The sequence below is a fragment of the Balaenoptera physalus genome, assembly GCF_965194825.1.
Source record: "Balaenoptera physalus genome assembly, chromosome: 3".
Lineage (NCBI taxonomy): Eukaryota > Metazoa > Chordata > Mammalia > Artiodactyla > Balaenopteridae > Balaenoptera > Balaenoptera physalus.
Window position 1 is genome coordinate 52,992,343 of NC_138890.1, and position 16,516 is coordinate 53,008,858.

General features: G+C 35.9%; 2 protein-coding genes across 7 annotated transcripts in view; one reads left to right on the forward strand and one right to left on the reverse strand.

Moving 5' to 3' along the window:
- Window positions 1-16,516, forward strand: part of LOC309657191 (uncharacterized protein) — a 165,467-nt gene that overhangs the window by 89,841 nt on the left and 59,110 nt on the right. For both annotated transcript variants that reach the window (XM_082454339.1, XM_082454340.1), the window contains exon 2: window positions 7,758-7,882. In XM_082454339.1, the coding sequence (XP_082310465.1) occupies window positions 7,758-7,882 (125 nt within the window). The remainder of the gene's footprint in view (window positions 1-7,757; window positions 7,883-16,516) is intronic.
- The window catches only part of SPINK5 (serine peptidase inhibitor Kazal type 5), a 74,568-nt gene that overhangs the window by 9,121 nt on the left and 48,931 nt on the right, over window positions 1-16,516 (reverse strand). For 3 of the 5 annotated variants that reach the window (XR_014261653.1, XR_014261654.1, XM_082454097.1), the window contains exons 20-28: window positions 16,333-16,429; window positions 14,736-14,863; window positions 11,600-11,672; window positions 10,570-10,697; window positions 10,338-10,416; window positions 8,079-8,206; window positions 7,209-7,281; window positions 6,198-6,325; window positions 5,237-5,336 (exon numbers count right to left, since the gene is read on the reverse strand). Coding sequence is in view for 2 of the 5 variants with exons in the window: in XM_082454097.1 (XP_082310223.1) it covers window positions 5,237-5,336; window positions 6,198-6,325; window positions 7,209-7,281; window positions 8,079-8,206; window positions 10,338-10,416; window positions 10,570-10,697; window positions 11,600-11,672; window positions 14,736-14,863; window positions 16,333-16,429 (934 nt within the window). In the remaining 3 variants the exon portion in view is untranslated. The remainder of the gene's footprint in view (window positions 1-5,236; window positions 5,337-6,197; window positions 6,326-7,208; window positions 7,282-8,078; window positions 8,207-10,337; window positions 10,417-10,569; window positions 10,698-11,599; window positions 11,673-14,735; window positions 14,864-16,332; window positions 16,430-16,516) is intronic. The other 2 variants (XR_014261655.1, XM_082454098.1) reach the window with 1 other exon arrangement.

Genomic DNA, 16,516 nt, shown 5'->3' on the forward strand with positions numbered 1-16,516 from the left:
ATTATTTGTTCTTGGCAGTCTTTTGGAAGTGTGAGTTTAATAATGATGATGATGATAATAATAACAACAACAACTTTATTAATCTTAAAGTAGGGCCAAAGGGAAAAAAACACAGAGAAATTTTAAAAATAGGATTATGAAAGACTTAAATTCAGTGGTGTCAGTAATTACATTAATATTAATAGGACCAAGTACTTCAGTTAAAGAACAGAGATTATCAGACTGGAGAAACAAAATGACTCAACTTATAATATTTACAATAAGTATACTTTAACTATATCTTTTTTTTTATAATAACTTTTTTAACATCTTTATTGGAGTATAATTGCTTTACAGTGGTGTGTTAGTTTCTGCTGTATAACAAAGTGAATCAGCTATACATATACATACATCCCCATTTCTCCTCCCTCTGCGTCTCCCTCCCACCCTCCCTATCCCACCCCTCTAGGTGGACACAAAGCACGGAGCTGATCTCCCTGTGCTATGTGGCTGCTTCCCACTAGCTATCTATTTTACATTTGGTAGTGTGTATATGCCCATGTCACTCTCTCACTTCACCCCAGCTTACTCTTCCCCCTCCCCGTGTCCTCAAGTCCATTCTCTACATCTGCGTCTTTATTCCTGTTCTGCCCCTAGGTTCTTCAGAACCTTTTTTTTTTTAAGATTCCATATATATATATGTTAGCTTACGATAATTGTTTTTCTCTTTCTGACTTACTTCACTCTGTATGACAGTCTCTAGGTCCATCCACCTCACTACAAATAACTCAATTTCTTTTTATGGCTGAGTAATATTCCATTGTATATATGTGCCACATCTTCTTTATCCATTCATCTGTCAGTGGACACTTAGGTTGTTTCCATGTCCTGGCTATTGTAAATAGAGCTGCAATGAACATTGTGGTACATGACTCTTTCTGAATTATGGTTTTCTCGGGGTATATGCCCAGTAGTGGGATTGCTGGGTCATATGATAGTTCTATTTTTAGTTTTTTAAGGAACCTCCATACTGTTCTCCATAGTGGCTGTATCAATTTACATTCCCACCAGCAGTGCAAGAGGGTTCCCTTTTCTCCACACCCTCTCCAGCATTTATTATTTGTAGATTTTTTTATGATGGCCATTCTGATCAGTGTGAGGTGATACCTCATTGTAGTTTTGATTTGCATTTCTCTACTGATTCTTTAACTATATCTTTATATTTCAACCAGTAGGTTACAAGTAAAAGGATGGAAAATATATACATGCAAACACTCGTCATATAAAAGGTGGTATATCTATATTAATATCCCACAAAGTAGAATTTAGGACAAGAAGTAATAGCAGAGATAAAGAAGAGAATTTCTAATTATAAAATAATAAATTCAGTAATTAACAATCCCAAACATTTATGTACCTAAAGTATAGTTTCAAAATATCTGAGGCAAAAATTGACTGACTGAAGGGAGAAATTGGCAAATTTGCAAACATAAATGGAAATATTAACATACTTCTTTTTATAATTGATACCACAGACAAAAAATATCAACATATAATATTTGAAAAACAAAATTAACCAGCTTGACCTAAATGATAGTTATAGACCTCTATATCTGACAGCTGCAGGCTATACATTCCTTTCAAGTGGACATGAAATTGTTGCCAAAATAGACCACATTCTGGGTCATTAAGCCAGTGTTGATAAATTTCAAAATTGAAGTCATAAAATATAAGTTTTAGGATCACAGTGGAATAATTATAGTAATAAATGATAGCTATAAAATTCCTCAGTATTTAGAAATTAAGCAACACACTTCTAAAGAACTCATGACTCTAAAGTAATCATAATGGAATGTAGAAGTGTTTTGAACTGAATGATAATGAAAATACAAAATATCAAAACTCAGTAGCTAACGCAGTGATTTGAAGGAAAGTTTTAAGTAAATACATAAATAGAAAACCTTTTAAAATCAATAAACCTCCATTTCAAGAGACTAGCAAATAATAAGCAAATTAAGCTCAAAGGAAATAGAAGAAAACAAATAATAAAGAAAAGAAATTTATGAAATAGAGAACAGAACAAAGCCAAACATTGGTTGTGTGAAAAGATTAATAAATTGATAAACTATTTACAAAATTGACAAAAATGCAAGAAACACGCATTAGCAATATTAAAAATAAAAAGTGGTACACTATATAAATATAGATATTAAAAGGATAATGTGGAAATGTTATTAATAACTGTATGCCAATAAATTTGACCACTTAGGCCGAATTAACAAATTCCTTGAAAACCAATTTCTGAGAAGAAATAGAAAATTTAATAGTAGTCTGTCTGTTGATAATTATTTCAGAGGTATAAAGAAGTATTTTCTAATTCGTTTTGTTAAATAATTCAAACATCTAAAGGGACTGTTTTAGATTGTGGTGAGTTCCATATCAATAGAGATAATTCAGGGAGAGTTTAGACAAGCACCTTCTAAGAAGGTAGGACTGAACCAGGTATATCCTTAGTATTATTTTTCAGGTATCTGCTGCCCCAAGGTTGAACTACTAAAATAAAGGATTATAAAGAAGCAACAAGGACAGAATTATGCTTCTCTTTTCTTACATAGCACATCAACTCTGAACAAATTCTCCACCTCCAAAATAGACCTAGGATTCATCCACCTCTCATGACCTCCACCACTACCACCTTGGTATAAACCAGCCTCTGTGGATTACTGCTGTGGCTAACTAGCTGTCTAGATTTTGCTCTTGTCCTCCTGCAGTGTATTTTCAATTCAGCAGGCAGAGTCATTCTTTTAAAACATAAATCACATCACGTCACTGCTCTTTTCAAAACCTTCATTCAGAATAATAACTAACACCTTTAAAATGGTCTACAAAAAAAAAAAAAAATGGTCTACAAAATCCTACATAAGATGGCCTCCTGTTACTTTAATGACTTCCTCCTTTATGACTGTCTCTGTGGTCACTCTGTGTCAGCTGTACTGGGCTCCTTGCTGTACTGTGATCCCTGCCTCAAGGCTTTGCTGTTCCTCTTCTTGGAATGTTCTCCCCTCACTTACATGTATGGAATTAATCCCTTTAGGAGGTGCAAATGTCACCTTCTCAGAGAGCTCTTTCCTGTACAAGCTACTTGAAATTGTATCCCAGCATTTACTATAGCATTTTTCTACTTTATTTCCCCCTTGCTATTACATTTTATTTATTCACATCATCTATGATCTGTGTTCTTCCAGTATAAACTCCATAAGTGTAGAGAGTTCTATCTGTTTAGTTTATGGCTGTTGTTCTCATATGCACAGTAATGTTTGGAAAATAGTAGGTGCTTAATAATTATTTGTAGAATGCATAAATGATAGCTAAATAAATGACAATGAATAATGAATGTTCTCTTCCCCAAGAGAAAGCTCAGCTCAAAACCAGGTTATTCAGGAGGAAGCATGATTGGGTTTCTGGTCTGCTGGTGATATCTTATTTCTTGATCTGGTGTTAATATCACAGATGTGATCACTTAGTAATAGCTGTACACTTATGATATATACACTTTTTCTCTATGACTATTATACTTCAGTAAAATGTTTGTTTTTTTTAAAATAACACGTTTTGGGAGGGATAAATTGGGAGATTGGGATTGACATATACACACTACTATATATATAAAATAGATAACTAATAAGAACCTGCTGTATAACACAGGGAACTCTACTCACTACTCTGTAATGGCCTATATGGGAAAAGAATCTAAAAACCAAGAGTGGATATATGTATATGTATAACTCATTCACTTTGCCGCATACCTGAAACTAATACAACATTGTAAATCAACTGTACTCCAATAAAAATATGAAAAAAACCAGATTTTATTATTCACAATAGCCAAGATACACACACACACACACACACACACACACACAGAGACAATGGAATATTATTCAGTCATGAGAAAAGGAAATCCTTCCATTAGTGACAACTTGGATGAATCCTGAGGGCACTATGCTAAGTTAAATAAGTCAGACAAAGAAAGTCAAATACTGTATGACATCACTTATGTGTGGAATCTAAAAAAGCTGAACTCATAGAAACAGAGAATAGAAGGGTCGTTAACCAGGGGATGGTACTGGAGAAAATGGGAGACATTGGTCAAAGAGTACAAGCTTTTAGTTAAAAGATAAGTTCTCGGGCTCTAATATATGGTATGGTGATTATAGCTAATAATACTGTGTTATATACTCAAAGTTGGTGAGTAGATCTTAAATATTCTCACCACAAAAAAGGAATGGTAATTATGTGAGGTGATGGAGGTGTTAGCTAACACTATAATGGTAATCATTTTACAGTCTGTAAGTCTATCAAATCAATGTGTTGTACACAAATTTACATAATGTTATATGTCAACTATAGCTCAATAAAGCTGGGGGCAAAATAGCAGATTTTGTGAATAGCTCTTCTCCATGCTTAGGGATCCCTAGTATAGTGCCTAATTTACTAGAAATATGTAATTATTATGTATTTCACTAGTGTAACTCATCTATTATTCTACTTGATTTGGGAAAATAATTAGATAAAATTCATGTTTGATACCTTTCTTTCTTCTTTTTTGGGTCATCAGATTAGGTGCTAAAGTCTCCCTTCTAGGACCCAATTCAAGATTGCACTTTGTGAATGAATATACTTCATGCTCTCGTATCTTCTTTACTTCTTTCTACTCCTGACCTTGGCAAAGCTCTAAAAAAGCAATCCCATTAGGCTCAATGTAAATATAATAAGTATAAAATTACATATTTATATTTACATAAGTATATAATAAGTATAAATAAGTTCAGCATAGCATTCCAGGCTACTGGGAAAAGGACTTGGTTTGGAGGGGGAGTGGGAAGAAGTTGGGTGAAGAGCCTTTCTGGTTTGCTGAAATTAAAGAATTGAGGCTCCTAACTGCTTATCTGACTGCATGTGCCAGAAGTCACATTCATTATACACCCACTTTTTAAAATTTCAAAAATGTATTAAATTCGCTTGGAGCAGGGCTAATAATCTCAAAGAGCACAGCATAATGCACCAGTGAGTAATCTCAGAACTCTTTACTAAGCATGAACTCTATTTAATCCTTGAGAGTACTTGAGGCTGTACTGAATCAGTCCTTCCTAGACCTTTACATGGAATGAGGTTTATAGAGGGCAAATGTCAACACGCCCCCCCAGAATAAGCAAATTAAGTTAATAAGTAACTTTTTAGAAATAGTAATTCTTACCAGAGAAGAAATGGAGGAATCTGGGCTGTCTTCCTCTTCAGAAGATCTAACGTGGGATGGCTTTTCTCGAATTCTTGTCCTTTCCAAAGCTACTTTTTGACTAGAGAAGAAGACAAGTATTTTAAATTTACATCCACAAAGACTAGCTCCTATAACTTCCAGTGGGAAGTTAAACATTTCTAATAAAATATGATGGAACCACAGAACATTGAATGAGAGAGTGACCAGGATGACATGTTAAGAAAAGTATACAGCTGGGAGCTGGCTTAACACTCCCATTGCTTAATAGATGTGTGACCTTGGTTAAGTTGTTTAAATTCCTTGAACCTAGATTTCCTAGAACATAAAAAGAGGATAGTATTGGTAATTCCTACCTCAAGGAACATACTATGAGGAGCTAAAAAAAATATATATTATTATTATTGTGTTCATAGTGTTTTTTCACAACCATCATCATCACCATCATTATCATCATCTATCATGTCCATTGGTCCCCAAAGATGGTTGTTCATCAGAATAACCTAGAGACCCTTTCTAAAAAACAAATTCCTTAGCCTTGGAGAGTCTGAATTAATATATTTTGAGGTACAAAAATCTGTGTGTGTGTGTGTGTGTGTGTGTGTGTGTGTGTGTGTGTGTTTAAGACTTCTCTGTTGAGTCTGATCTAGTTGTAGAACAAATATTTGGAATAATTTCTTGTAACTAGGATCCTGAGCGTTGAAAAACATTTTTTAAGCTACACAGCTAGTAAATATCATGGTTAGAACTTATGTTGGGATTTCCTGTCTTCAAATCCAGGTGTTCTTTCTCCTGTACCAGGTGTTCTCAACTTAAGAGCCTTGCATCTAAAGACTTGGTTTAAGGTCCACATGGATTCATGAGCACAAGTGTATTTAATCAACAGTCTCTAAAAATGCAGTTCCCCCACTAGCTGAAGGGGTCACAGGATCCTCTTACTCACAAGGTAATTCTGCACATGCAGCACTTGCTTTTATATAACTTTCCATCAGTACCACGCACAGGGTCATTCTCTAGAGTACGCATGAGCTCGTCATTCCTCACATACTCCCGAAAGTTACAGCACTCATCCTAGAAAATGAGAAAGGGGAAGTGGGCATGGTTTTTTCCCTTCTTGGATTGGTGGTTTTCTCAAACTTGGTTTTAGGAAGTCCTCTCTTGGCTCTAGTCTCAGACTCACTACACTTATCCCGGCAATGGAGGCCAAGATACGCCCGGACTGTCTAAACTTTCCATCCTCCGAACCTCTCTGCACTGGTCCTGGAAATGTAAGGAAACACAAAACAACACTTGATAGACCTCCTCGTCTCCCTTGCCCTTTCCATCAATCCTTCCTTTCCCCCATTTTCCACATGAGATATACTCTTGACCAAAGGACAATCCCACAGGAATCTAACTCTACACATGTGATTATCACGGTTAAAGGACTGATTGAAGATGTCTTCTTTGTGATCTTGAAAAGCAAATAGAAAAGGCAGCATCATGCATACATGCTGTTGATTCACTGTTGCTCAGAAAACCATCTGGAGAAAACAGGGAAAAGACAACAAGGAGAGACACTAAAGGGGAGACTTTGAGACTAGTTTATTTGACCTGAATTGTTAAAGTCAATGTCAACAAGCGACATGAAGCCTCATTTCACATTTAAAGTGTCAGACATAAGCATGCGGATGAGGTGGTAAAGAATTTTACCCACTATCTTTCAATCCACATTTCTCCCAAACAGGAGAGACTAAAGCAATAATTGATACATACTGCAGGAGAGTTCTCTATAAAATTGAGAAAAACATTAAACCTCAAAGCCAGAAGATAAATCTTATAACCCAAAGTGACAATATTGATAAAAATCAATTTTCTTTGAAGCAGAAGATTAGCAACTTTATTATCCAAAAAGTGGAGAAGAATCTGAGGATGAAGATGAAAATAGTTATTTTTGTGTTTTTTAAGAAATAACCTTTACATCATTTGAGGGCTTGACACTTGATTTTTCTTCTTTATTCTTTTCTCTTTCACTAGCTTCTTGCTCACTGCAGAATTAAAAAAAAAGGATAGGGTAGTTTTTCCAGAGTTATTATTGAATTTTTTAACCAAGTATTTCTCCAATTCTAAACATTAGAATATCTAACAAACACTGTTTTCTCATATCTAAAAAATATCTAAGATAGTTTTTTAACTAATGAGGTCTGATCATTGGAATTTTCATAATACATTTGTGACAATGCTATCAACTTTCATAAATCCAGTTACTATACCATCATCCAGAATGATATAAATCTAAAAGGCCATTACTTTTCTTTCTTAATAGGATGTATTTATGACTCTCATAGAGAGAGTTGCTTCATTTCCCTTTTTATTTTGTTATTGAATTATAATGAAACTCTCCTGTATTGATTGTTCTTTACATAGTTATCATGCTTTAAAGTTTATAAACATTTAGAAAATATTATCTCCTTGAATCACTACAAAAACTATATTGTGTAGTTATTCTTCTCTTTATGTACAGGAGGAACCGAGGCTCTGCAAAGTGAACTGGCCTGCCCCATGGTACTTATCCGATATACTTCCTCTTTGAAGGTCAATGATGTTGGCATGATACAACAAGGTATTCTCCTATCCCAGATGCCCCAGGTATGATTATGCTCATAATAATCAAAATATAAATTTCTTATGGAAGTGCTTTGGAAACTTACTGTCCTCTTCTAAAATGAGGAGCTATTATTATATTTTTAATGTGTGATGCTAAGCGCCTTAAGTTTTAAATTAAGAGGAACTATTTTCTGACCGTCACAACATATCAAACTGATCCATAAACCTCTTCACTTACAAGATGCTCTGACACATAGCACACTTGTTGATGTGCATCTTGCCATATGGATCTTGAACAGGGTCGATTTTTCTGTTGCAGATAAGCTTTCCGTCTCTCACCATGTTCCAGAATTCACGACACTGATCCTGCCAATGGGAACAAAGAAAAAAAGATGTTATTATGATAGTCTGATCTTTATAACTGAAAACATGATTGATTGGTTATATGTAAACTGGTAACGCTTGAGGAGGAAAATAAAAATCTAGAGAAAATAAAATTTTAGAGATGGAAAGTGTTTTAAAGGCACTGTATTCAATATCTGCTTAAGAAGTTTGAATCCTCTCCATAACAGCCCTCTCAAATAATTGACTGCCCCAGTGGAATTTCACTGCCACCTAAAGCAGCCCATGCCATTTTTATACAGTATGCATTAGGCTAAATCCTAAACCTGTCTTCCTGCACCTCTACTCATTACTCCACACATAAAAAGCCCCGGAATGCACTGAAAGATGCTCTTTTGGCAAGACATATAAACATGTAAAGTTTTAGCTTTGTTCCTCAAGAACAAAAAATTTTTTAAATTGTTTCATCAAATCTGTATTATATTCCAGGCACTTTGTTGTGTGCTCTAATGGATTTCCTTTGGTTGTCATTAAAAAACCTATAAGATAAACACTCATTATGCCCATTTTACAGATAAGAAAAATAAGGCTCAGAGAGATTAAGTAATTAAAATCAGTGTTGGAACTGTGGTCAGAAACCTGCTAACAACCAGGCTATACTTCTTGCCTTCTTTGCCTTTACAGGGCAGAGAATAAGACTCCTAATACATCTATAAGAACATGGAGCTGCCTTTTTCACTCATTAACAAATAAGAACCTTAAAAAGAAGGCAATGGAATGGGCCCACAGGATTTGACCTCTGCTGAAATTTTTGGACATCCATAGAAGTTTGTCTTAAACTTTTTTTAAGCCCAAGGAGCCATAGTAGAGATATGGGAAGATTACCTTAAAAAATACTGCCAGTAACCTAGATTGAAGTTATCCTTCTTACTTTCAATTGTGGTACCCATGAACAACTCCAGACCTACTTTTATCTGTAGCATTTTAACAATTCTCTGGAATTGAATACCTCATCAACATGAAATGTCTCATAGCCATCATTTTTAAAAGTTACTAGAATATATTTTCCTCCTTCCGGTACCCAATATACCACATACATCTATGTTTATGATAGCACCCATCTGCCTGTGTTGCAGCCTTTGCTCTTTGGGTGCAAATCTCTGGCTCTTCTATTTGTTATCTTTGTGTAGTTAACTCCTCTGAGTTTTTCTCAACTGTAAAATTGGAACAATACCATCTACTGCATAAATTTGGGGCAGGTTTAAATATGATGGTGCATGTGCTTTGTAAAGCTTATTTTACTTTGCATATGTAGATAAGACCATAGTTTTCTTTTTACCACATGCACAAAAAGTATCTGGATATTTTCTATACATACATATATACAGAGTATTTCTTCTTGTTTGAAATTCCTAAAATAGATATTTTAAAACTTGAAAAAAAATGATCAATATTAGAAATAGAATAGATGTCCAGTAGAGATCATTTGAAGTTGTACAATAAAGTCTTTTCTCAAAGCCATTCATCTACCAAAATGCATAATTCCCAACATATTTTTCAAAAATGAACATTACTATTAATGTTTCATTTTGTGTAGTCAGTATAGAACTAATGGAAAGTTGCCTCATTAATGGGAAAACTTTCCTGGGGAAATTTCACTATTTCACTTTTCTAATTGAAGTCCATAGATGGATTAGAAGAGATTGTGCTGTGTCATATCCTATGTGCTGCTGTTGTAAAGCACTGAACCTTATTTTTAAAACCCCAAATTGAATACAAGATGGCACTAGAATGCCAAGTCAAGAATTTATCATCTGGAGCTCCAAGCTTTTGATACTTTTTTTTCTTGTTTGTAATTTTGGCATCTATTTGCTTAATTGTTTTAAAACTTCAGAAAAACAAATCCACTTGATAATAACAATAATTTGACAATTACCACTGTTCCTGCAAATGTGTGGTAATTGCATTCATCAGAGTTGCTCTTAGGGCATTGAATTCCATGCTGTTTCTTTGAAGTTCTGGCCATGTCTTTCTTGTTTATCATTATATCCACAATGACTGGGACAGAGTAGGCATTCCCTAAGTATTTGTTGAATGAATCAGTCTTGCAACCAATCATCCAAATTTAAGTATAAGCACATCTAACATATATTACCTCTTTTCCATTGTTCTTTTCGGCTGTGTTTCTCACGTAGACCTGCGCTTTCGTTTTTCTTTCGGCTGCTTCCCTTCCCCTTGAAGAAAAAAATGAGAAGAAACGTTTCAACTGAAGTGAACAAACACCTCAGGTGTGCTTTAAAAATAACCGTCATTTTCTCAGGCTGATGAGAAATGATTATTTCCTTTAAGACTCACAATTAAAGGCCCATTTTTGAAAAATAACTCACAGTTTTTCCTTACACATAGCACACTTGTTGCTATATGTCTTGCCATCTGGACCCTGGACAGGGTCACTTTCTCGGGTGCAAGTAAGTTGTCCATTTTTCATTTGACTTCTAAACTCATCACATATATCCTGAAAAGAAGGAAAGATTAAATTGGAAATGGCTATTTTCACATAGTATATGACTGAGCTTGAAAACTGGAAGATTTTGACTCAGGAGTTGGGCAACCACTTAACCTTGCTGTGGGAGGCTCTACAACGGACCACAAAGGTGTCCAAGTTATAATTCCTGGAACCTGAAAATATGTAGCCTCACATGGCAAGCAGGAATTAAAGTTGAAGATGGAATTCAGGTTGCTAACCAGGTGACCTTAGAATGGAGAGATTATCCTGGATTATCTGGGTGGGCCCAGTGTAATCACAAAGATTCCTATGAGTGAAATAGGAAGGCAGGAAAATCAGTGTCAGAATGATGCAGCTTAAAAAAAAAATCAACTGGCTTCTGCTGATTTTAAAGATGGCCACAAGCCAAGGAATGCAGGCACTTCTAGAAATTTTTAAAAAAGGCAAAGAAATAGATCTTCCCCAGAACCTCCAAAAAGGAAAGCAGCCCTACTGACACCTTGGCTGTAACACAGTGAGACCCATTTAGGATTTCTGAACTCCAGAAATGTATGATGATGAATTTGGGTTGCTTTACCACTGTTGGTAGTAATTTCTTACAACAGCTGAACCTCATTTTCCCCATCTATAAAATGAGGTTGAAAAAAACTTAGTTGACCAGGCTATGGAGATACTTAAATAAACTACTATTTATAAAACTGTTTTATAAAGTGTTAGACCAAAAGATTTCCATTTGCTGTTAAATTTCTACACTGAAAAAGTTATCAGGGATATTCCCATTAATGATGACTTCTGATGTTCTAAGGGCAATATCTTGACTGGCAACATTGACACCCTCTTTCCACATTTTTGATAGTTAAGTAACGACTTACAGAAAGACCATTCTTGCCAAAACCTAGTTAATGATTCACCTTTCCTAATGCTGATTCATTCCCATTTGATCTGTAGCCAGAAGTCTTATTTTTTTCCTCTGCTTCTCTTTGCCTGGAGAAGAAAAGAGTCAGTAGTCATCTTGCAGACACATACTCAGATTTGGAAGGGGCCTTAGAGTTTATGTATACTAAACCACCTCCTTCACAGAGAACCTCTCTGCACCTCTCACAGATGGACGGTGACTTTGGTTATTAAGAAGCTCCCTCATTACAAGGTAGATATTCTAGGCAGATCAAGTCAAGTTAATCTCAGAGTCTCCTTTATTTGTATCCAAATTAATCTGCCTATAGCTTTCATCCTTTAGTCTTACTTCACATTCTCAGGAAAACACAGAGCAAGCCTGCTGAATCCATTACCTCTTCCTGATATTAATCCTTTAGATATCTAAAGGCAAGTTTCAGGTCTCCAAGTCTGGCTTCCTCAGTTCTTTCACCTTTTTATCATAAGTTGTGGTTTCAATTCCTTACCAATTCACCATTCTTATTCCTCCATTTGTAGGTCAATCTATTATAGTACCATTTCAATTCATTATAATATCATTGGAGCCCAAGATAGAAAGAAGACAAGTGATATAGGAAGTACCTTAGGATCATGGTTTTTTGGGGTTTTTTTTTTTAACCTTTCACCTTTCTGATAAAATATTTATGCCAGTGGTTCCTAAGTTTTCATGTACATTAAGAATCACCTATGAGATTTTAAAAATCAGATTCACTGTCAATCCCAACAATTTTACTGACAAGATCTACATTGGGATTCAGTAACCTGATTTTTAACAAGCAAACCAGGTGATTCTGATGCAGTTGGCGCAAGATACAAATACTGCAGAACTCTAGTAGTACACGTATTTCTCCTTCAAAGTTTCATTTGGCTTTATGCTTAAAAGAAACGTGTATGAATGTATATAACAAGAATATGTGTGTGTGTGTGTGTATTTTAGGGAGCTCCCTTTTCATATATAAGAAATAGGGAAGTGGTAGTAAATGTATCCTGAAAATTCAAACAAATATAAAGTCATGAAATTTTAATCAAATACTAGGAAAAAGAGACCATCTATAATGATTCAGTCTGGTGGAATTCAATTTACAATCACAGCTCTGCTCAAAAATCTCCAGTGGCTTCTGATCACACATAGAATAAAATCCAATGTCCTCCTCTTGGCCTAAAAAAGCCTTATATGATCTTTCCAAATTAATTTCTGCAATTTTCCACGCAGTAATCTTGAGACATAATGACCTCCTCTCTCTTTCCTGAGCTTGAGAATTTCATATATATCTTCAGAAACTTGCATTGGCTCCTGCTCTGCCTGAAACTTTCTTCCTTCAGATGGCCAGCTGGCTCATTTCACTCCCTTTTTCAGGTCTCCCTTACCTGTCAGACTTTCCCCAAACACCATAAAGTAGCACCTCCAATCCCTTTCTGTTGCCTTACTCTGCTTTATTTATCTTATCAACACCTGGTCTTGTTATGTAGCTTTTTACTTCTTTGTTTATAATCTGTCTTTCCTATATTATAGTTCCATATGGCAGGAATTTTGTCTTGTTCACTTGAAGAGCACCTGTCCGTGAAGAGTGCCTATTATTTAGTAGGCAGTCAAAAACCATTTATTGTCAGATGAATGGGTTCCAAAGATTGTAAAATTATTCGATTTATGTTGTTAAATACTTTGTTATGTTGTTAAATATTTTGTTACCTGGAGTACCAGGTAAGTATCTTATAACACAGATGACATGGATTGTATCAGCAAAGTTTTATCTTAATAATTGTTGGCATCTGAGAATCATCATTTGTTCCTTCACAAAATTACCCACTATTAATATGTGATGCAGAAAGAAACAGTCATATGTGAAGAGCTATCTCAATTATGTACATCATACCTACAAAGTATGAGGAGTGCAAAGGGGCAACATAGGGTAGCGTAAGAGATCATAATAGTCATTATTTTATTGCTATTAATGGTGACACCTGTTATTTGCTGAACACTAATGACAGTGCTAATAGTGACCATTCACATTTTTTGTGCACCTACTTTGTGCTAGGCACTGTGCTAAGAGTTTTACATAGTTTTTCTCATTTAACTTTCAAAAGAAACATCATGTGGCTACTATGATTATGGCTGCCCCACCCCCACTATAAATGTGAGCAGATTAAAGCCTAGGGAAGTGAAATAACCTGTCCAAGAACACGGAGCTGAAATAACCATATGATGCTAATACCCTAGCACTGCCCCATTCTGCCACCCTGCTTCTATTAAAGAATTTTATAACATGGAATAAATACTAGGCTGGTATTCAGAAGAACTGGATTGTAGTTTCAGCTCTGAAGTCACTCCCCCATGAGACCTTGTACTTAAAAGAAAAAAAAAATTCAGTTTTTCTCATCTGTAAAGTGCAGCATTTGGAATAACTAGATTTTATCACATGGCCTATAGTACCACAATCACAAGATTGTGATTTTTTTTTCAAGGAGAAAAAGAATGTGTGTGGAGAAGCATTAAGTCCTTATTAAATGCATATCAATTAAATACCATAATTAATAGCACTGAGATATATGCATCAAATTTTAGAGCTATAAGTACCCATCCAGGTTACCTAGAAAACTACCTCAATATACAGATGGGACCAATAGTGGTTATGTTACTTGCTGCAGTAACACAAATCAAGAGTGGCTGAGTTGGATCATTAAGCACTCCAATCAGTACCATTCACCAAAAGGAAATAAATAGAAGGAACAAACCCTGGATTGTGCAATAAATGTGTCCCATACATATGACAAGAAGCAACCCTCTTAAACTATGTTGGTTAACTATTCCAAATGACCATTGCAAACCCTCCTTAGGATTTAGGCATGATGTATTCTAAAGAGCAATTATCTACCATGATGACACTTACAGTTCACAGAATTATGATAGAAAATAGAGTAGGAATCAGCCACTGATTAGCTGCCCTTACTAGGGCTCATTGTTCCTTAGGGGATGCAAGAGAAAGAGATAATATTTGAGAATTAACAAAAAGGGTAGTTTTCACGAAAGGAGCTATAGGCAAATGAGAAATAACCATTAATTCAGGAGGAATATGTGGCTGTCTTTTAGACACGCAGGTTGAGAAAATTACTTACAGTTTCTCTTTACACATGGTACACTTATTGTTGTACGGTTTGCCGTTTTCATCGCGTACAGGATCACGCTCCCGAGTACAGCTGAGTGTTCCATTTTTCATTTGTTCCCAATACTCAGCACATTGGTCCTGAAAGGGAAGAAGAGAGCAGGCCTCTTGGATGACTTGGTCTGTTGCATTGTTATCAAGTTTGTTAAATAATTTGAGTAAGAAGTTCTTGTCTATGTCCTCTTATAAGGCATGCACTTTCTAGGATTGCCGTCTACCGGAGAGGAGGGGCTGGAATCATCTATATTCTAAGACAGCGGTTGTCATGGGTAATGTTGCTTTTAAGGTTCTACAAAGGGAAATTATAAAGCTGGTTGGGACTTAATCGCACAAATCAAGGGTAAGCAAACTATAGCCTACGGGACTAATCTGTCCTGCTGTCTGTTCTTACATATGACGTTTTATATATAAAACTTGAAACACACCCTCACTCATTCATTTAAATATTATTTATGGCTGCTTTCCCACAACAGTGGCTATTCAACAGAGTTGAATAGTTGCAACAGAGACCGTGTGACCCGCAATGCCTAAAATATTTGCTATCTGGCCTTTTACAGGAAAAAACAAAAAATTTGCTGACCTCTGATGTAGATAGAAGGGAGAAAGAAGTGCTGGGAGAAAGCACAGAATCATGCAAAATGCCAAGGAAGACAGGCTTGAGCAAATTATGAAGATAGAAAAAGGGTCTTAACAAGTCTGTCATTTGAGAGTGAGAACTCAGCTTCCTACAGGAGAAAATATGGAAAAACAGAAAAGCCAAAATTTATCAAAGGCAGATATGGGGGCCTGTGTCAGATCTGGAGGCAAAGAGATGGTCTTGATATCCCCAGGTCATAAGAATAGAAATAAGGTGGCTGTGATCTCAGGCAGTTGTGTTCACATGCCTGAGGAGTGGGCTTACATGCAACATTGTCATGCTGACACTTAAAAAAGAAGTCTCAGGAAATGTGCTAAACACTTGCCTAAATTATTTTATTGTATCCCTATAAGAGTACTGCTAAGTAAGAGAAACTAGAGTTGAGAGAGATGAAGTGATTTATTCAGTGCTTTGCAAGTCCAAGTGGCATGGGTAGGATGATACCTCAAACTACCTGACTCGAAAACCTGTGCTCTTTCACCATATTATCCTGCCGGGAACAATGGAAAATATACCTCCAAAAAGCGGCTCCATTCAGGGAAAGAGAGAATAATGAAAGGAAATGAAGAGCACGTGATGCTGCTGTGGAACATCTCCACATTTATACCACTTACTCTCCTAGGATCATTTATTGGCCTGAAAGCTAGATGATATACAGAGGAGTCAAGAGACTGGGATCTGGTATTCATGTTAATTATTTCCAAGTTTAAAGAAGTCAAAGTGAGCCCTAGAGAAACTAAAAATTGCTCAGATATTACTCTACAGTCTTAAGGGGAAAATCCCCTGTCCTTCCAAGGATGCTTTCCAACTCAGCACTACATACATTCGTAGCCTTTGACCATAGGGTCTGCCGGGGTCCCAGTGCCATTGAGTTGAGCCCACTCTGGTGATGGAAATTAGAGGCTGCTCTCACCTGAGCTTTCCCTTTTGCGAAATGTTTGGAACCATGCTCTGCAGTGTTTCTCTGATGTTTCTTTTCTTTTCTCTTTCTTTCTTCATCTTCTTTCTGGCTGGAAATTGGAAAGTGGGAGGTAGGGAATAATAGATTACAGAGAGTGGAATGCATTTCTGTGAGTTTCTCATCATATGACCAAATT